The sequence below is a fragment of the Pseudorca crassidens genome, chromosome X (assembly GCF_039906515.1).
Source record: "Pseudorca crassidens isolate mPseCra1 chromosome X, mPseCra1.hap1, whole genome shotgun sequence".
In the NCBI taxonomy this organism is placed as follows: domain Eukaryota; kingdom Metazoa; phylum Chordata; class Mammalia; order Artiodactyla; family Delphinidae; genus Pseudorca; species Pseudorca crassidens.
The window spans coordinates 86,126,072-86,147,000 of NC_090317.1; the positions used below are offsets into that span (position 1 = coordinate 86,126,072).

Consider the following 20,929-nt stretch of genomic DNA (forward strand, 5'->3'; position numbering starts at 1 on the left):
CCATCCTGCAGAATTCAGTGTATTCTGTGAATCAACGACCAATATATGATGATCTTTCTCCCATAAACAGAATACACAGGTCTAGAAACCAAAGGGTGGAAATGGGAATGGCACCTCTCATCACTTTACTTAGTGAAACAATTGCAAAACTTTGATTCACAGGAAGTTGAGACTTCCACCTGGCCATTTGGAGTTCCTCATGACATTGAACCAACAGGCAAAAAAAAGGGTGTTTACTATGTGGCTGGGATGAGTGGTCCCAACTATCAAGGGGAAATAGGGACTCTCTCTGCTACACAATGGGGTAAGGAAGAGCATGTCTGGAACTCAGGAGATTCATTGCATGACCCTAGCACTGCTATGTCTGGTGGCAAAAGGTCAACGCATATTACAGCCAGCCAATACAGGTAGGACCTCCAAGAGCTCAGATTCCACACAGTCATTGTGGAGGCAACCTCTAAGGTCTCAGGAGCATAACGCACAACTTGCAGTTCAGGATTGCTGGACCCACTGGAGCAGGGCTTAATCTACCTTCTATATATGAGTATATGAGTCCCAGGAAATCCCCTTAGTACCTTCATCCACATCATACACAGTGATGATCCAAAGATTATCCAAATGATACAATACCCATACACTCACAGGTCATGGTGGTTCAATGTACAATCTAGTTCATAGCTTGTAGCATATCTAGAATGGGTTGCAAGGTAGGTAGAAAAGAAAAGGACATCACCCAAAAATTCCTAGACTGGAGGCTGGAGATAGTAGGTAATAAGATTTGGGGTGATCTCCTTCTGAAGGGATGAATGGCAATTGTACATGGATTAATAGTATTATGTTGGACCAAAGCATTTTTGAAAGTGTAAGTTTGGAGAAAAATATTGTTATCCATTTTGTTTTCACAAATGGTTGGTCTCTAGTAGATATTTCTTGTTTTCTTTTCCTCCCTCCCTCCCTTCCTTTCTTGTCTTCCTCTCATTCTCCCTCCCTCTCTCTCTCTCTTCTTCCCCACACCCCACTCAGCATTCATTCTACCTTGTTTTATTCAGTCCAGGTGAAATGTTGCTGTAGGGTTTCTATTCTCAATGCAGGGGTAAAGGGAAGATAGGATGGTGGGTAATCACCCCACAAGGGAGTGAAAATTGGTCCTTGTGGGGGACAAAAATCACAAAAAACTTTCACAAAAATTACAATAGTTTGTGGCCCTCTAAAGCTCAGCCCTACCTGAGGAATCTTACTCTTTAATATTTAATTTCTGTTACTGGGTTTTCTTGGGTTTCACATGAGCAACAATGAGGAAAATACACAAAATATATGCAAGATCAACACTACAAAACCATGGCAAATAGATGGCTATGACTGGAAGACTTTCAATCTATTGCTCATTCTTGCAGAAGTGACCAGCTTGTGCCTTTTGGCTGCCATTGACTGCCTTTATGTTTGATCCTCAGTGGCTCTGTGTGTTGTTTGGGCTTTGAGAATTAAAGAAAAATGGCTTTTATTTAATTCTACAAAAGTTATTCAATCTATCATTAATTATGTCAAGTACTGAAAAGAAAAATGTTGATGATACCTGAATGAATATCCAAGAGCTAGTTAAAAGTTTTCTCATATCAAGCAACACTTAAAAGTTAATTTCACTAAAAATAATTTTTAAGAAATTAATTTAAAACTTCATTTGTTTTACTTCTGCTGAAAAAATGTTTTGAATAGTATTTTAAAATTTTGATTACACTGCTAATATCATCAGTTACATAAATTGCTAATTTACATATGTACTCTGATACCTTACAGTGTAAATAGGTTACATTTAAAGTTGCTCAGCAAATAGTTAAATGTTCATAGCTTTTACAAATTGTTAAACTTTTAAACATTTTATTTAGTCACTATAAACCCTATATTGAATAAAATATCTTCTTATGTATAAAGTGCAAATGTACATAATTTTTAAATAGATATACAGTATATCTGTGATATTCAAATTTCATGGGGGGTAGCAATTAGGACAAAAATGTCTAAATAGGCTTCTTGGGGGGTGATAATAAAAAATAGATAAACTGCTCTAGGAGCTTTTCCCACTCCTAGCCAAATGGAGGATATATGATACATTCTAGAATTATTTGGAATTAATGATATACTGTGGGAGTTCTTCCATTGTAGTAGTGGCCTCCAAGCTGACAAAAAACATGAACCAGGGTCTATCCCCATTTCCCCTGGCACTCCCTCTTCCTAGCTCTGGCCACTCCCCAGTTGCCTGGAACTGGACTTGATCTCTTCCTCCCTGCCTCACATGCCTTCAGTCCTTACACTTGGGTAGTGAGAAAAAGTCCATCACTTGCCCTGTCAAAGTCTAAGCCTTGTAGGAAAGGAGAAGAGGTAGGGAGCCCTGCAAACCTAGTGGTCTGCAGAGGGAAGGTAAGTGGGAAGGTCAGAGTTCTTCATGACTATGATTCACCCTTATCTCTATCAAGCACTTTGAACTCAATTTTTATTAGAATCATAGTCCCCAAGTTCCTTGCCACCCCTCACCATCACCCCCCCCACCCATTCCATTTTCAGATGGACATCACCTGGAAGTCTGAGAGGGCCCTGGACGTGGTACCCACCCACTAGAGAGTCCTTCCTAGGTCTAAGCTGCCTCTGGCCTTGTCTACCTCTCCCAGGTACTATCCACCCAGAAGGGACCATGGCCTATGGAATTAATGGAAGAATCTTTGTTTCCAGTGAAGAACAACCTCGGCAGCAAAAGCAGGTCTCAATTCATGACCACAGGCAAGGAACTACCTTGCTCCAGGTGCAGCTTTTTCTTTTTTAGATCCTGTTCCCTAAGCAGCAAACCTTGTTCCTTTACTGCTTACAGAGTCTACAGGAGGGGAAAGGCAGCTGTTACTAGAGCCTCATTGTTTGCAAGACTCTGTCCCAGATAAGGAATCTGGTAATGTGGCAATTAGATGATGAGAGCTTCCTGGAAAGAAAGGTCCAGGGAAATACTCCCCAAAACAGGGCAAAGGTGGATCTCTGATTGCCTGCAGGCCGCATGCCTTAGTGGGCACTAGAGCTGGGAGGACTACACGAAGGGACTTTGGCACTTGCCTCCATCCTCGGTGATTTCACTGTCCAAATGGATAACCCAACCAATACCCCATCTTCCCAGGCCATTGACCCCTCATGTATAGGAACCATCACCTTCTCTCCCGTTTAACCACCTACTCCTTGGACCTTCTCATCACCCAGAGTTATCTCTGCTCTCTTCTTAAATATAATCATCCCATTGTCTGACCATCTGACTAGTGCCCCAGTTTATCCTTCCAGTTCTCTCAACATTCCTTCCCAGACACCTAGAACATGGCACATAGCAGGCACTTAGTATATTCACTTAATGTTCTGCCTTATTCATAGACTTCAGAGACTCCTGTCCACAAACCCCTACACTGTCTCCCAGTCTGTCACACAATCTCCTCATCTTCCTCACCAAGCCTGCCTGGGTCCCACGGTCCATCTCTTCCACCATTCTGTGAACCTACTATATGTCAGACACTGTGGATACAGTAACGAAGATTCAGACTCACACACTCACTGCCCTTGGTCTTGTCCTTATTCCACAACCAAACAACAGAATGAAAACCTTGGAATAAACTAACACTCATCTTGATTCCTACAAGATTACTGAGCACCTTGCCACGGGGAAGGGGTCTCCCAAAAACCACGGGCTCCATGCTCTACTGGGGCCTCTCCACTGCCTAACATCCTTCCACAGTCCCCTCTCCAAGTCCCTTCTGTACAGTCCCTTCCCACAGGTCCTCCCCACCCACCTCCTCAGGGACTGGGCTGCACGAGTCAGCCTTCAACATCTCCCTGTCTTTTGGCTCCTGCCTGCTCAAGTCTCTCTCTCTTTTCCCAAGAAAATCCCTACTTGTTCCCGTATCTCCCTTTAGCTACCTCCCTCTCCCTCCTTCTTGTCTCACCCAAATTTCTCAAAAGGAGAGTCTATACTTGATGTTCAATCTCTATTTTTCTTCTCCAGACTTGCCCACCTCAGGGCTCTTCTTCAAAGTGTGTCCTCTATGCCTATAATCCCCATGACTCTTCACACCACTGCAATCCTGCCTGCTCTATAGGCTAGAGATGGGGCCCAACCTATCCTAGAGAAACATGCTAATTTTGCTCTAATTTTACTCTATTTGACAGTGTCACCTAAAGCTAAGCACAGATTGAGGTGGAAACTTTCCCAATTCATTTTAAAATGTGATACCAAAATGTGACAGCCCACCAAAAAAAGCAATAAACTCAGAAATGGCAAATAGATTTAATGTAGAGTGTCAATTTCAATTGATTGATAGTGGCTGCCTAGAGTGCTGTGTTGAGTAGGTTTCTGAGGATGCACCCTGGCTCGAAGAGAAAGACTGCTGGGATTAGGAATATCTGAAAACACAAGTAAAAGAAAATCAAAAAGTCAATTGATATCCACCAAAAAAGAAGGAATAAAATGCCAAAAGTAGTGTTTTCTCACACTCTCCATGTGGTCCTCCAACCTTGGCCTTCCTATAACCACCCAGCTCCTCATCCCATTCCCCCGAGGCCCGGCTTCCCCCAAGTCTAAATAGATACCTGAAATCTCACTTGTAGGAGAAACCACAGGCACCAGAGCTGCCACTGGTGCTGGCACCAGCTCCACCAAGGCCCGCGAAGAGCCCAAACGTGAGAGTGGCTGTCAGGCTGGTGCTAGCACCAAAGCTGCCACTGGCACTGGCACCAGCGCTGGCACCACCACTCTCCTGGGCTTTGGCTTTAGCTTCAGCTCCCGTCTGGATCCGGGCTTTGGCCCAGGGTCCAATATCAGCTTCGTCCCAGTTGCAGGGCCCAGCAGCATTCTCAGAGCCGAGCCCAATGCCCATCCGAGCTCTAATCTCAGCCCTTGCCTTGGCTTCAGCTGCAGCCTCAGCCGCAGCCTTCATATCTGCTTCCACTGCCTCTCGGTACTGAGCTGCCCATTCCTTGGGATCCTTCTTTTGTACCTGAAACAGGAATAACAACCATCTGAAGGATCATAATCTGAACACTGAGCGCCTACAGGATGCAAATTATAGTAATACAATAAATACTACTAGTAATTATACACCTAATATTCCATCCCTGCTCTGACACTTACTATCTCTGCGACCTTGGACATAACACCTGACAACCTCTCTGAGCCTGAGTTTTCTCATCTGCAGTAAGGCAATGACATGTTAGTTTTAAGGATTAAACTATTCAGATAGAGTGTTTGCACATTAATACAGGCTTCAGAATGTTCATGCATGAGCTGCAGGCTGCTCTGCACACAGCCTACCCTAAACAGTGGCACCCCATGCTCTTGATGTGCCAGGCTTGGACAGCTCTCCAATTACCTTGCAGGCAAACTTGAGGACTTTCATCTTGCTGGTCTCATAGTAAGAGCGCAGGCCCCAGAAGAACTCATACTCAGGCGGATTGCTATTAGGGACTCTGGCATAGTCCAGGTACCTTGAAAAGAGAGGTTCAAAGCCTTTATGTCTGTAAGACCACTCGTGGCCCACTCATGCATTTAGGTGGAAAACTCCCCCACTAAATACTGCAGCTTTTCTTCCTATATTCAGCCCTATCCCACTGGTCCTGCCCAGCAGCCACGTGGAGGTGCAGGGGGCACGTGTAGGGCATTTGTTCATAGGAAGGCCACGAGTTTTGTGCCCCTTGTCACAATAACCCAGGTTCCTGTTGGGTGTGTTGTAAACAGAGGAGCCATTTCTTCAGGCCCCCTGCTCTGAGCACACCTCACCATGGGGCTTGTCCATGGCCTGGCTGAACCCTGGGACAGTCCACCCTAGAAAATGACTGTACAGGAAGAAACAGTCAACCAAGAGCAGTGGACTCCATGCATACTCTCGACCATCTGTATGTGAGCCCACAGGTGTGTGCTGGTACACTTGTATGAGTGCACACATGTTCTCCAAGGACCAAGAATAGGGTGGGCCCTGGCCAGAAAAGTCAGGAGGTCTGGGCTTCAAGTCCAAATGAATCCTTTACCAGCCGGAGCCATGCTCAGGCTTCCACTCTCCGAGCCCTAGGCTCCTCAACTGATACAGGGGATGAGATGACAGCAGCTATTCTGCAGGGTAGTTATGAAAATGAAATGAGATGTACTAGTCAAGACCCCAGCACAGTACGTGGCTGCTTAAAGCTACCATTCTATGGCATTTCTTTATGGAGATTAATTTCTATGAAGCCCTAGCTAGCACAGTAAAAAAGAACCAAGGTATTGGGGCCAGGATCTAAATACAACTCTTCCGTTTGCTACCTGTATAATAACCCTGAGCAAATTACTTCACCTCTCTGAGCTTCAGTTTCCTCATGCGTACAATACTGGTGATGACAATCCCTCCTTTGAAGAATTGTTCCAAAGGCATATGTGAGAGTACAAGTAGGTCAGGAAATGTGTGCTTCTGTTCTCTGCTACTACCTCAGGAATAAACTACCACCTGCATACGCACACATATGCACATGCACGTGCACCACAGCTTTATTACTCAGTTCTAAGACAGGCAAAATGCATGGAACACAGGAACACTAGACACTTACTTCTGCTTCACAAACTCATCAGTAATGAGCTTCTTCACATCCCCAAAAAGCGAATGATGTATCCTGACAGCAGAAAATGATAAAATACATACATACATACATAATTACATACATAGATAAATATAATTGGGGCTGTTGCACTTCCCAGATGTGGGCAGAGACATTTCCAACATGGAAAAGAGGCTTCCAACCTAAGATGGAAGCTCCACAGAAGCCCAAGAGTCAGTGAGACAGACAGCAGAGTTCAGGACCATTTCCCCATCCACCCAGGTCAGAACCCTGGACCCTCTACCCAGTCCAGCAACCCTGCCCACTCCACCAGATCACCAGGCTGATGCAATCCTGGGACCATCTTCTCTTGCCAAAGGACAACACAGACAGCAAGCACTGACAGAGCCCAATCATACCCAGGGCGCAGCCCCAACTTGCGCAGCACCTCCCAGATGACAGCTGCAAGGGGAGGCAAAAGGAAACAGGGATAGAAAATGAACATGTGGAATTCCGACCATGACCCCCCATTCAGCTGCCAGCCCAGCCACTCACCCTCGCTGGACCTATTTCCGTTCATGAAGATGATGCTAAGAAGCACCATGAGGAGACCCAGCTTTGGTGAGTCCTTGGTCCTAGGGGAATAATGGGACAGAGAGAAGGTTTACATCCAGGAGCTATCTGCAAAAAAACACACCAGCCAGCTCACTAGGCTAGCTTCTCCCAGATTCTTCACATATGAGAGAATTCTGCCCAGTCTATGCTTCAAGCTCTATGTGACCCTGGGCAAGGCACTTAGACTCTCCTATTCATAAAATGGGAAAATCACATTCTCCTCTCCCCAGGTTGCTGAGAGGATAGAATTGTACTTGTACTTGTCAACCCAGTACAACCCGGACACCCAGCCAATGTGAGTCCTTTCTTGCTCTCCCAGACCCCTCAGCTCCAAGAGGATTCTACGCACAGCCCCACTGATGCTCCTGGCCTTCAAACATCATGAGCCACTCATACCAGGAAGCCCTCCTGTGAGAACCATTCTACCAAGGCCAACAGGAAGAGATAAGCAATGACAGGTCTGCTTTCCTGGGAAGCTTCGGGAGAAACAAAAAGCCTGACAGTAGGAGTGCCCTGCCCCAGGCTTCTACACCCTACAGTAAATCATAATCAGGTATCACTATTGTGTGCAGGGCTCCAACTACGTGCAGGAGCTGGAATAGGGGTTTTTAGGCTCTGTCTTTCCTGACTTCCTAAGGGGATGTGGGGAGAGGACAGGGATGGAGTAGTACCATGGGCAAAAGCAGAAGCCTCCCTCCCACCCCAGCCCTTTCCCAGCTTACGTTCCCAGTATGCCTGCATCAGTGGGCTCTAAGGTGCTGAGAAGAATGTACAAGTGGTCATTCTTATCAATTTCCTTTAATTGGATCCCAAATACCTGCAGATGTGGAAAACAGCTTGTGAGATCACAGAATTCAGCTTTCTGGGCATCCCACAGCTCCCCCTGTGACTAGGGGTGTGTGTGTGTGTGTGTGAGTGTGTGTGTGTGTGTGTGTGTGTGTGTATGTGTGTGTGTGAGAGAGAAACATCAGTGAGATAATGCCCTTAAATCACTTAGCTGAGTGGCCAGCACACGGCAAACAGGCAACAAATGCATTATTTTTAATCAACATCATCTTTGTGATTAGTGGGAATCTAGGCAGCCAGAGAGTGGGGAATGAAAGGGAGAAAGAACATCTGAAATACATTATAGGACATGTCCAGCAGTGGACAGAAGTCAGGACTAAGCTGGGTGGCTTGGGTCCTAGCTGTGATTTTACCACTGACTTACTGTGTGACCTCAAGCTAGTCTATGCCCCTTGCTAGGCCACTGTCTGCCCATCTGCACAGTGATGGGGCTGGATTAGTCTCTGTGGTACCCCCCAGTAAAGACATGTACACCTTTGTTTGATTCAAGGCTACCCCATTGCACCCATCCCCCAGGTCTGCCCCTTCACCTTCTCCAAGGAATAGCCTGCTCGTTCAATGATTTCAGGGTACACATCAGTGTATTCTTTGATGATGTCCTTCAGCATGTCTGCAAGGGGAGAGTGTTGCGAGCACCTGGGCAGAAGTGAGGCCGGGTGGCCCCCATACCCAAACTAAAGACCCTTCACCAACCCTGCTGTGGGTGGCATAAACACGTTCTAAGCTAATGAACAGAGATACTACTACTGCTAAATTAGAACTTTAGGAGGACATAAGTGGGAGCAGGAGAGCAAGAAATGCCCTCAGCACATGGGGGAGAGGGCAATGGAGAACAGAGCTGGGGGAAGGGAGGGTTAGTAGAACTCTACCTGAGCGTTTGATGGGAATCTTCGTCTGGTCTTTAACCAACAGGTACTTCACCAAATCATTGGCCTGGGAGAGGAGGAAAAGATGGAATGATCAAAACATGCTTGCAGAAGACTTGAGAGGATGGCAGAGAAGAGGGCAGGCAAAGCAGTGAATAACGCTGAGTGGAGAGGACAGGTTTCTTACCCTCCCTTGCAAAAGGGCTACATCCCGAGGTGGTGGTGTTTCAGGCTCTTGGGATGACTGGAGCTTGGCAGCTCTGCGGCGAGCCTTCCCCCTACGGGCCTTAGGTGACCTCAGAGAAAGCAAAGCTCTCCGGGCCCAAGCAGCCAACCGAGTCCTTGATGCCCTGCGGGCCCAAAAGGCTATGGGGCCCCTTGAAGCCCTGCGGGCCATTGAGGCCATTAGGGCCTTTGAGATCCTTCGGCCGCCCGTGGTTCCAGAAGCCTGACTCTGATCACTGCTGCCATCCTCTTCCCCATTCAGATGCTTCACCTGCATCAATGGAGAGCAAGCACAACATTGCCAGATGATGCAGATGGTCCTTTTTCCTCATCTTCTCTCTTCCTGAAGTCCCCTCTAATCCCACTTTTGTAGTAACTGCCTGAGTCTTGGATTTGTCTTTCACTGTTTTCCAAGCAGGAGTTTCATCTTCCCACCAGGCCAGGAGCAACACAAGGATGGGGCCTGAGGCTTCTCCTCCTCCTGTGTGCACCACTGGCTCTGCTTATACCATCCTGGACATGTCACTCCACCTCTCTGGGACTCAGCTTCCTTCTCTACAAAACTAGATTACTTTCAGGATTTAATGAGATAACCTGTGTGAATGTGCCTAGCTCAAGGCCTGACATATGGTAGCTACTATGTAAATATAAACTGCATTTCATTCAGATTGCAGCTGTTCGTATTCCTGTCTCATGTGCCCACCAGTCTGTGAGCTTTCTGAAAACAGGAATTATATCACATTTCTCTTAGTGTCCCGCCACAGCCTTGATGAGCTGAGGGAACTTTCTAAAGGTTTATAGAACCATGAACCAACTGAGAGAAACAGAAAGGCAAGGGTCTTACCTTTCGGGCTTTCTTGGCCTTGACCTTGGGCCGAGTATCCTGATTTTCCTGAGCCTGTGCAGCTGCACCCTCAGGCTCAGGTTCATCTGCCAGAGCCTGAGAGGCAGCAGCCTCAGTCTCCAGGGTCTTTGTATTGACCTTTGTATCAGCCCCACAGCTGACCTTTTTGGTCTCAGTAGCAGGCATTGTCACAGCCTGAGGGTCAGTATTCTGCATCTTGGTGTCAGCTGCTGGATTCTTCGTTTCAGCTGCCAGAACCTGGGTATCAGTCAGCTTAGTGGTAGCTGAGGCCTGAGTGGCAGATACCTCCTGAGCCTCTGTGGCCTTTGAGACCTCTGTGGTCTTTGAAACTCCTGCAGCATTTGAGACCTTCATGGCCTTTGAGACCTCTGGTGCCTTTGAGGCCTTCGGTGCCTCTGAGACCTCCAAGTTCTGGGTCACTGTCAATAGGGTCTGCATCTTCAAGCCACGGTCCTCTTCTGAAGCTTCAGCCTGCAAGAGGAAGCAGGGAAGCTCACAGACCTTCTCCCCACCCCCAACTAGGCAAATGGCCCCAAAATTCCAGGGCCTCACTTCTCTGACCTACACTAACTCCTACTTGCAGTGTGCTCTGACCACCTCAGCCCAACAAGGCCTCCCTTTCCTCTGAGCAGAAGAGGGGCGGGCCTACCCTCCCTCCCGCCTTCCTTCCTCCCTCCTTCCTTCCCTCCTCCCTCCCTCTACTTGGGGGAGGGAGGCGGCAACGAAGCAGGTAGGTAGATGAAGAAGGGCTGGGATGGGAGGGGAGGTGCCAAGAGATTTGGGGCAGCAACAGGGGCTGGAGAGCAAATGCAGCTAGGGAGAGGGCAGAAGAAGGGCTTACCTGGAAGTGGGTTGGACCCGTACCACTCTCGCTTGTGTCAGACATGTCTCAAGTTGGCCTGGCAGGAGCTGAGCCTGAAGGAGAGAAGGCCTGGGTTAAGAGGCGAGCTCACTTAACGTCCTCTCTCCCGCTCGGCCTGGAGGCTGATACCCACCTTCCCTAGGGTCCCAATCCCAAACCCTCTCCCCACCCCCCCAAGGCCCTCGTTCTCAAATTCAGTAATCCAGAGCGCCTAGATCTCAATTCTCTGCAGCCGTACCCTCCCCTACTCCAGGAAGATGTGCCAGCGCGGCAGCTCTGAGGACCCCGCCCCTTTTCCCAGTGCACACCCCCCCAGCCGCAAGTCGACAGTGCGCATGCGCATCCGTTGCAGGGCCCATCTCAGCCCCGCCCGCTTTCCCAGCAGAAGCTTTCTTTGATGTCCACCGTGCACATGCGCATTTGGCAGCTGGCTTGTCTCCAAGCTGGCCTTTCACTACACGCCCCTTTCCAGAGATCCATAGTGCGCATGCGTAAATAGAGGCTCAGTCCAGTACTTTTTTCCAACACGCCCCTCTCCAAGTTCGTAGTACCATTCGGTCCCGCCCCCTCCCCAACAAGCCTCTCTCTCAAATTGTCGCAGCGTCTGGGGGTCCAGGCCCCTCCCCTGCTGACATCCAGCCCAAGTCCACTGCACCGTCCGGTCCCGCCCTTTTTCATAATACGCCCCCCTCCAAACAGGGGCCAAGCGCATCTTGGTTCCGCCCCTTCCCTAATACACCCCCCTCCTCAAATCAGTATTGAGCTAGTGATTCCATCTTGGGCCCAGCCAAACAGGGTCCTGTCCCCTCCCTTCCCGGCCGGATGGATCCGGTATGATCCGGTCCTTAGAGCAGGATTTCTCCAGATCCCAGAGGGTGGGCCGACCCCTCCCGGGCTCGGATCCAGAGCTGGGCCCCCCTGCTCACCTCGTCCTTCTACTACTCCTGAGTGCGTCCACTCCCTCTGAGCCCCTCATAAACTCAGACTGCCCTCCCCCCTCCAGGCCGGAAGTGGTCCCGCCCCTTTCCGCCTCCCTAGGGGGCCTCCGTCCCAGCCAGTCTGCCCTTCCCCCCCGCCCGCTCCTCATTCCTTATCCCCCACTCCGTACCACTCCGTATTCCCTCTGCCTTGTTCCCTGCTCCCTATTTCTCCATCGCCGTTCCTATTTACCCCACAGAATTCCGGATTCCCATTCCTTACATCCTCCTTCATGCTACCATTGCACCCCCTCCCCCAGTATTCCTTAACCCTTCTCTACATCCCCTGTTTTCTTCTCTTAATTTCCACTTCCTCTCAGTATTCCCCTTCCCCCTCATATTCTCCATCCACCACTCAACACGCCCGGTTCCCAGTTTTTCTCCCCCTCTTCCTCAACTAGCCTCTGCTCTCCAGTCCATACAGCCTACTACTCTCTCGGTCGTCTTCGTTGCCTACATCCCACTCCGAGTAACCTCTCCCCTAGCTGCAGTGGTGCAGTAAAAATTGACCACCTGCCTGGCTCTGGGTTCGAGGGGACTGGAACCACTGTCTGGAAACCCCAATCTCAACGTCCCTCACCTTGTCCTCTAGCGAGTCCGGAATTCGTCTGCCCTCTCTCAGTCCCTCTCGAAGTCTCAGCCTTCTGGACTAGAGCTGCAGCCAGCCCAGCCCAGCCCAGCCCAGCCCCTTTCCGCAGCCCCCTGCCACCCCCCTTCTCCTTCCTCGGGGGTGGGGCAATGGGGCCCCGCTCAGGGCTGTCTGACGCCGAAGCCCGTGTTTATGCCACTGTACCAGGCTTGGTCTGAAGCCATTCCAAACCAAAACTACCGCCTCAAAGCGATTCATTCATTGAATATGTTTATATATATATATATATATATATATATTGCTTATTGCAAAAGTAACATGTTGTAGTTGTGAAATTTCAAATTATGCAGAAATATGTAACATACCAATGAAAGGCCACCCTTATCTCATGCCCCAGAAATAACCAGTACTAACGTTCTGATATACATTCTTCCAGATTTGTTTCTATTTATATACTAATTATTTGGGTTTTCTCCCCACAAATGGTACACTATACCTACTGTTCTGTGACCAGGGTTTGTTTTATTTTTTCCCAGTTATATATTCTAAACAGCTTTCCATAGTGCACATTTTTCTTAACTGCTCCATAATCTTTTCTCTGTAAATGTCCCATAATGTATTTAACCAGTCCAGGATACATAGACATTTAGATTGTTTTCATTTTTTATTTACTATTACAAGCAGTGCTGACTCCATTTTGATACAAAACTTGTCAACTTTAAAAAGATACACAGAATAACATTTCCACCAGCAATGTCTCTTGCATGTTTATGTGTTGCATATACTACAAATATTTTTCATGTTATTTAGCATAATATTTGCTATACAATAAGGATTAATTATTATGTAGTGAAATGTATCAGGTTTTCCTTTACCATGACTAGATTCTGCTTCATGCTTAGAGATGCTTTCCACACTCCTGTTATAATAATCACTGCTTTTATTCCAAGCAGTTTTATGGTTTTATTATTTACATTTAAATGTTTGATCACTCCAACATTTATTTTGTATAAAGATTAATTATTTTCCAAAAATATAGCCTCATCCCTACACCATGTGCAAATTAATCCATCTTTTCCCCCACTGATTTGAAATGGCACCTTTACCACGTAATAAATTCACATAAGTATCAATAATTGGGTCTATTCAAGAGAACAAAATAAGATGTATAAAAAATTGAAAGTAAACAACATTATCATTAATTACAGAGTATATGAATGCAGACCTGGACAACCTGAGAGCATCAATTAATGTTGTTAGAAACCATAATAAAAGTCAACACAGTGGTCAGTTATAGAATTAATATTCAATATGTTTCCTATATCAAAAGTAATTCAAATGGTTATGTCTTCTGCTTTATGAAGTCACCTTTTCCTCTATTAAGCAAATAAAATATGAATCCCTATGTTCTATGGACAATTCAACATACACATGCACACATACACACATACTTCACAGATATTCATGGTGGGCTTCTGTTCGCCTGACTTTTTCTCTAAATTGTTGCTCCCTCCAAGTTTGTGACATCAGCTCACCACTTTCTTACCTCCTAGGTTCTCTCCCCCCATCTACAGGGCTTTATTTCACACTAGACACAGCCCTTCTTTTCTTCCAGTTCTAGTACCCCAAATTCCCATCCCTTTCAAATCATGGCAAGCCTTGAATGCCAAGATAAAGACTTTGGTCTTGATCCTGATAACACTGAGAGATTATTGAAGGGTTCTAGGCTTGGATGCAACATAGATTTGTGTTCTAGAAAGAACACCACTCTAGCTGCCTAACCCATTAGGAGTATGAATTAGATGTCTTCCTGGAAAAAGGGAGAGTAGTCATCCAGGTAAACAATGATTGTGGTTAGGCCTAGAGTGGTAGCAGTGGAGGTCATGAGAAGTGATTGAATTCAGAAGATATTAAAGAAATAAAAAGCAAGGCTTTATGAATAGTTGGATGTAGGGAAAGGGGTGAGGAGGAGGGAAGTGTCAAAGGCAACTTTTGGGAATCTAATTTGAGAGATCAAATGTGTAGATGGTAACCCCTTTCACTAACATATGGAATACTAACGGCTCTTCCCTGGGCCTGGGAAGAATAAAAACCTTAGAAGAGACGGGGCCCAGGGAAGAGCCCTGGAGGCCAACAGCAACCTCAGCATAGGTGAAGGAAAAGGAGCCCAGGAGAGAGACAGATAAGTAATGACCAAGGAGACAGAGCGAAAAGCAGGAGAAAGTAATGCCACAAAACCAAAGGAAGAGAATATTTCAAAAGGTGGGAGGAGTCAATAGTGTTGAATACTACCCAGAGGTCAAGAAAAGTCCTGAAAAATGTCTAGGGATTGTAGCAGTCAGGTAGTGGTCTGGTCTCTGGTGACCACGGAGGGGATAGTTTCACACTTGTGGCATAGGTCGATAACTGTTTACTCCAGTATACATTCTCCTCTCCTTCCCTATTAATAGAAAATCTGATTTTTACCTGGACACATAGCCTCCTGGAATAAAGGCCATGAGGACAAGGGTCACACCCTAAGGATAGTGGAGGAGTAAACTGAGAAGAATCGGGATCTCTAACAATTTCATAGGACCACCATACAAACTTTGGACTGCCTAACTCTGGATTTCTTTTAGGTGAGATAAATACATGTATGTCTGATTGAAGCCACTGTTTGGGAGTCTATGCCATGCAGAAGTTTTATGACTGCAGTGAGTTGAGATGTGAATTGCAGGTGAGGTATTCCTGACAATGAGCATAAACTACTCTTTCAAGAAATGTCTGACTCTGATTTTGAGACTCTCCCAAAATCTAGCCCTGACTAGTTTTCCAGGCTTTTTCTTGCTATTTTTCTGAGTACTGTGTATATTCCAAACAAACACTTCACTATTACCAGATGTGCCCTGCCTTCTCTTAGGAGCCATTGCTCATACGATTTCTTCCCTATGGAACGCCCTCTGTTATATCTACCCTCTGTTACAACCTCCATCATTTTAAATTCCACAACATTTTAAGTCCTGGTTGTGGCCTTTGGGATCCTGGGATAACTTTAAAAGAATATAGAGTCAGATCCTTAGGAGATATTGGACTCAAGGGACTCAGGCAAAATCTCAGTCCATGTCCATCAGAGAGATATTCCCAGAGACTTTCAAAGCCAAACTTCCCCAGTGCCTCTCAATGCCAAACACCTTCATAGCATAATACCATAATCATTCATCTTATGATCTGGGGATCAGAGGACAGGATGAAACCTTAACAGGAGAGAAAAAAATAAATTCACTTACAATCTTCATCATTTGACTAGAGAGATTTCCTCCCACCTTCTCTCTTTGTAAACTCTTGGAATCTTTTGAACTTCAGCATCTGCCCATAAACTCTGATGAACCTAGGTCACTGTGTCCCAGACCGGTTTCCAGCATTCATAAATCAGCAGGAAAATACCTGAAATCATATAGATTCTACATATTAACTAGGAACAAAGATGAAAAGCTGAGTTATCACCAAGCAGCTCTGTTCAGGTGATAAGGAAAGGCAGGCTAAAGACTGCTTACTGCAGAATGTCAGGGGATGAAACTGCCTAGTACCGGGACATCCAAGATTTCAGACACCTAAAGCTTACATGAGAAGCCCAGAATATCCTCACCACCAGTCCTCTCCTAACACATTTCCCTTCCCCCAAACTATATAAAAATCAGTACCTCTGAATGTTGGAAAATTCTGAAGGCTGGGAGTAAGTGGCAAAGATTTCCTTCCAAGGCTACCTATCACTTCTTTAGTCATCTAAGTTGTACAGCACAGCCTAGCAACCAACTTAATATTGGACATCAGACTTTCCTGTTCTTCACGTTTCCTAAGCCTTTCCCATCACTGGAAAAGCTTCCTAACCAACCCTTCTCCTGGACCCCACTCCCTATCGCTGTTGGGTTCTTTCTGTTCCCAATACTCAGAGAAAGCAGCTCCCCTCCTTTCCATTTCCAGGCTCATGTGCCCTCTCCCTTGAGCTGCTGGTGAATTCTTATTGTTTTCTTCCTTTTATGTACAGGGCAATTTAATTCATTTTGTATCACTCTAAGCCCTGAGAGCTATTCTTTCCATAGCCAAAATGACTACATTTTATTAAACCAAAGGCAAATTTCCCATAGACGAGGAAACCGGCTACCCACTTTTGAACTAACACTCCTTCTCCCCTGCTCTTTGCACATTGAGTCCTTCATCAACACATACCTGTGAGGCAGGTTCGGGCCTCACATGCAGACATTGAGCATCAACTATATATTATGCACCTCTACAGAGGTGGCTCTTTCTCTTGAGGGGCTTACATTTCTACTGTTTGAGCATTAGCCTCCTTTTATGGCGGACAAACTGGGGGTGAGGGAAGTAACTTGCCCATGACAGAGCAACTAATGAATGGCAGAGAGAGGACTTGAACCCAGGCCAGTACGATGCCGAATACCAGAGCCTCCACTACTATGCTCAAGTACTGCCAATGTTTTAAGTCCCATAATATCCTTTCCAACCCTCTTCATAAACATATGCAAGGCACATTACAGTGTGATTTCCCTCCGTGGAGGCAAGTCTAATTGGATATCCACATACCCATTCTGATATTGTCATAAAGTGTCATAGGATATATAACTATTTTGTTGTAAGATCAACATGAAGTTTTTAAGATCTTATTTTTATTAAAGTAATGCACATACATGGCAACAAATCAAACAGTAAGAAGGAGCACATGATAAAAACCAATGGTCCCCTGCCTTGACTCTCCCCATCTCCATCCCACCCCTTCAAAGCAACCTTTTAACAGTTCTTGGGCTTCCCTGGTGGCGCAGTGGCTGGGAATCTGCCTGCCAGTGCAGGGGACGCAGGTTCGAGCCCTGGTCCGGGAGGATCCCACATGCTGCGGAGTGGCTAGGCCCATGCACCACAACTACTGAGCCCACGTGCCGCAACTACTGAAGCCCGTGCGCCTAGAGCCCGTGCTCCACTATGAGAGAAGCCACCACAATGAGAAGCCCACACACTGCAAAGAAGAGTAGCCCCTGCTCTCCGCAACTGGAGAAGGCCCGTGCACAGCAACGAAGACCCAACGCAGCCAAAAATAAAATAAATAAATTTATAAAAAACAAACCAAAAAAAAACCCAGTTCTTGCACTTAGTTCTGCTGGTGGCTCCCTTTACAACTCTAGATAACATGTATATACTTTGTCTCTTGGTTTATAAAATTTAGACAATATCCTGTTGACTCTCAAGTATGACAATGAGGGCTTTGTTTCTGTACACTGCCTCACTTTCTCTCCACTCCCCTGCAATGTTTAACGCTGATATTCCTTTGTTGTTCCTAGTTAACTTTGTAACTTGAAAAAATACATATACTCAAACCTCTATTCCTTATTCCATCCATTTTTGACAGGTAATTTTGACTACCCACTTTTTAGGACAAGGATATTAGAGCCACCACCCTCCCTCTGCCCATTGAACGACCCACATTGTCAGTTTGATCTTTCCTTCACATTGTCTAGGTTATTAACATTTACATTCTGTCCTGCAGCCACAACCAGCTCTTCCCTGCTTTGTCTTCATGTTGACTGTAAAACCTGAAAACCAGTCATGATTTACATTATCATGACTATGTAAATATTTTTCAAAACCCAGCCAAATAGTGAGCCAGGAATACAGTTCCTTCTCTACAAGTCCTATGTCACAATCTTTCGGCCTCTCCAAAGAGAATGTTTCTACTATCAAGGTCAAAGGGAGTCCCTCTTATATTCCATCAGCTTCTTATAATCATGTTATGTTTTATTTTGCTTTGTAGTTAGACCATGATTTTTTCGAACAGGTACACACACACACACACACACACACACACACACACACACACACACGGATTCTCTAATAGCCTTTCTTTATTCCTTGAATTATTTGCCTTTATTGTATTCATTCTTTCAACAAACATTTATTATCTACAATGTGCCAGGCACTGTTCTAGAAGCTGAGGATACAGCAGTGAAACAGATCCTTGTCCCCATGGAGGTGATATTCTAGTGAGGAAGAAAGAGAAAATGATCAGATAAATAAGTAAAATATATAACAAGTTTAAGTGTTATCAGTGCTATAGAGAAAAATAAATCAGGGTAAAAAGGATAGGGAATGCCAGTGAGAGTGGGAGGTTATTGAAGTTTTAAATAGGTTGGTCAGAGAAAGACTCACTGAAAAGGTAGCATGTGAACAAAGACTTGCATGAAGTGAGAGAGCTAGCCAAGTGGATGCCTGGGGAAAGAACATTCCAAATAGAAAGAACAGTCAGTGCAAAGGCCCTAGAGCAGGACTGTGCCTGGCATTGTTTGTCTCGTGCCTGCCATTTTTGAAGAACATAAAAGTCAGTGTTGCTAGACTAGTGGAGGAAGGCAAGGAGGGAAGTAATAGAAAATGAAGTCAGATAGGTAATGGGGGCCTGATCTTATAGGGCCCTGTAAGCCAAGCCACAGTGGAATCCACAGGAGGGTTTTTAGCAGAGGTGGGAGAGTATCTGACTTGGGTTTTAAAAGGATCCCTCTGGCTGTTGTGAAAATATACTGGTGAAGGGGGCAGGGATGACAAATTAGGAAGCTGAAGACCAGTGAGGAGGCTGTTTTAGTAATTGCTTGGGTTGGATCCACTATTACCTGGGTTCACTGTTCTGGGCACCTGTTCTGGAAATCCTTCTTCAACTTTGGAAAATTAACTTCTAACAAGTTTTTGACAAATTGTCCTTTATTTTTTCTGTTCTCTCTGGCTAGGACTCCTGTTATTCAGATGTTGAACCTGCTGGATTAATCTTCATCTCTTAAATTTTCTCTCCTACTTTGTGTTTCTTTGTTTTTTGGCCCTGCATCCTGGGAAATTTCCTCAATTTTATTTCCCAGTCCTTCTGTTGATTTTCTTTTAATTTCAGCAACTTATTTTCCATCCCTAAGGAGTCTTTCTTTTTTCTGATTGTTCCTGTTCTGTGGCATTTACGTCTTGTTTTTTTCATGTTTTACCTTCTTGAAATTTGCTGAGGATATTATCATTTCTTTTCTGAAATTCTCTTTCCTTTCCAAAATTCCCCAATTTCTCTGGGGTCAGTTGTTCTATTTTCTTATTTTAGTCTTTTGCTTTCATGCTGCAGGTTCCCTTAATTTGCCTGAAGACACTTGGTTATCCATCCCAGGTAAGGGAAAAGGACTGGTAGCTGATGTGGGTTTCTCTGTTGTTGTATAAGCAGAGCTGTTTTTTTCTAGCTAGGGCTCTCTCCCATGAGGAAATTCTGACAGGAAACCTCGTGTGGACTTGGGGGAGGTTGCAACTGACAGGCCATGGTCACCAAATACAAGAATGAGGAGGTTTTGTTATGCGATACCAAATGCCATAGGACAAGTCTGAATGTTCCCTACGCAGTTTGTAAAATGTCGTTAGAGATTTTGCCTGAAGGTAAGTGCTGGGGCTGCATGTGCTCTATGTGGATGGAAAGGGCAGAGGGATAGGGGTTCTGACTGATGCTGATGTCCCGTGTGCGCACCTTCAAGTAATTTTCTTTCTCAGCTCCAGTTCTCACTCCTGCCCTCCACAGTTCCTGTAGACACAGTCCAGAGCATCTCTGGGTTCCCACAGGCAGACTGACGCCCATCAACTGAGCATCTCCCCACCCCTCCCCCACCTAGGTCTCCAGAGGGACAGGGAGCTTCCCATACTTTCGAGATCAATCAGGCCTCATCCAGCTCTAGTCCTAGCAGCTAATGTTTACTGAATGCTTACCATGTGCCAAGCATTCTGAAAGTACAAGCTTTTTTAATCTTCATAACAACTTTATGAAATAGGTACTATTATTACTCTCTTTTTATAGGTAAGGAAACTGAGGCTGCAGAGCAATTAATTAAATTTCACAATATTACACTCTCAGTAAGTGGCAGAACTGAGACAAACCCAGATGGTCTGAGTCCAGTAGTTCTACTTTGAACCACTATCTTATTTTCTCAGTCCTACCCTAGCCTATCTTGGCCTCTGAATATTCTGCAGATTGTAAGACTCATATCTGTAAGAGTCAATTTTTATGGGACCCTAAGTAAATCCTTCCTGTCTCAAGGCTAAAATCCATGCCAGAAAGGACCAGGATTGGGGCCTTGCTCCACCAACCCCTCTCTCATATCAGCTACCTTTTTAAGATGATCAGTGCTAAGTGACCTTTCTCTGGCCTCAGTTACTGTGCTCCTGTGGATGTTTATAGGAAAGAAAAACCCCACCCTGGGCCAACACAGCAAACAGACAGACCCAGAACTCTAGTATGTTTAGTTTCCATTCATCTTACAGCTGGATGATGGGAAAAAGGGAGGCATGGAACTGGCCCCTCTCCAGGCAAGATGCCAACCCCAGCTCTTGGACAATCCTGGCTTGTGTGGATTCAATGCCACATTCAGAGTCTTCCCCACCCTTCAGGATAGTCCCTCCCTCCCAAGAGAAGGGATACCTGAAGGCTTAAAAGAGCACGAGTTTGGAGATTGG

At 45.8% G+C, this 20,929-nt stretch overlaps 1 protein-coding gene, 1 long non-coding RNA gene and 1 other non-coding gene across 6 annotated transcripts; 1 reads left to right on the forward strand and 2 right to left on the reverse strand.

Moving 5' to 3' along the window:
* Window positions 1-4,287: 4,287 nt before the first annotated feature.
* Window positions 4,288-12,556, reverse strand: MAGED2 (MAGE family member D2). Of its 4 annotated transcripts, none has more exons than XM_067724681.1 (13): window positions 12,419-12,556; window positions 10,841-10,914; window positions 9,979-10,470; window positions 9,097-9,405; window positions 8,913-8,976; window positions 8,574-8,653; window positions 7,920-8,014; window positions 7,138-7,217; window positions 7,002-7,044; window positions 6,595-6,657; window positions 5,388-5,502; window positions 4,609-5,015; window positions 4,288-4,422 (listed from the first exon to the last, which is right to left on the reverse strand). In XM_067724681.1, exons 2-12 carry the CDS (start codon window positions 10,883-10,885, stop codon window positions 4,617-4,619), a joined length of 1,785 nt encoding a protein of 594 aa, XP_067580782.1. In that variant the 5' UTR covers window positions 10,886-10,914; window positions 12,419-12,556; the 3' UTR covers window positions 4,288-4,422; window positions 4,609-4,616. The 4 variants fall into 4 exon arrangements, with proteins under 4 accessions (XP_067580782.1, XP_067580783.1, XP_067580784.1 ...); XM_067724682.1 differs by lacking the exon at window positions 12,419-12,556 and adding an exon at window positions 11,788-11,875; XM_067724683.1 differs by lacking the exon at window positions 12,419-12,556 and adding an exon at window positions 11,100-11,184.
* On the reverse strand, window positions 5,664-5,792 carry LOC137217697 (small nucleolar RNA SNORA11). Its single transcript, XR_010940199.1, has one exon. It is a non-coding gene; the product is annotated as a small nucleolar RNA SNORA11 (small nucleolar RNA).
* On the forward strand, window positions 10,685-20,918 carry LOC137217631 (uncharacterized). The gene is made up of 4 exons (XR_010940154.1): window positions 10,685-10,729; window positions 15,046-15,143; window positions 19,560-19,601; window positions 20,864-20,918. It is a non-coding gene; the product is annotated as an uncharacterized lncRNA (long non-coding RNA).
* Window positions 20,919-20,929: the final 11 nt, after the last annotated feature.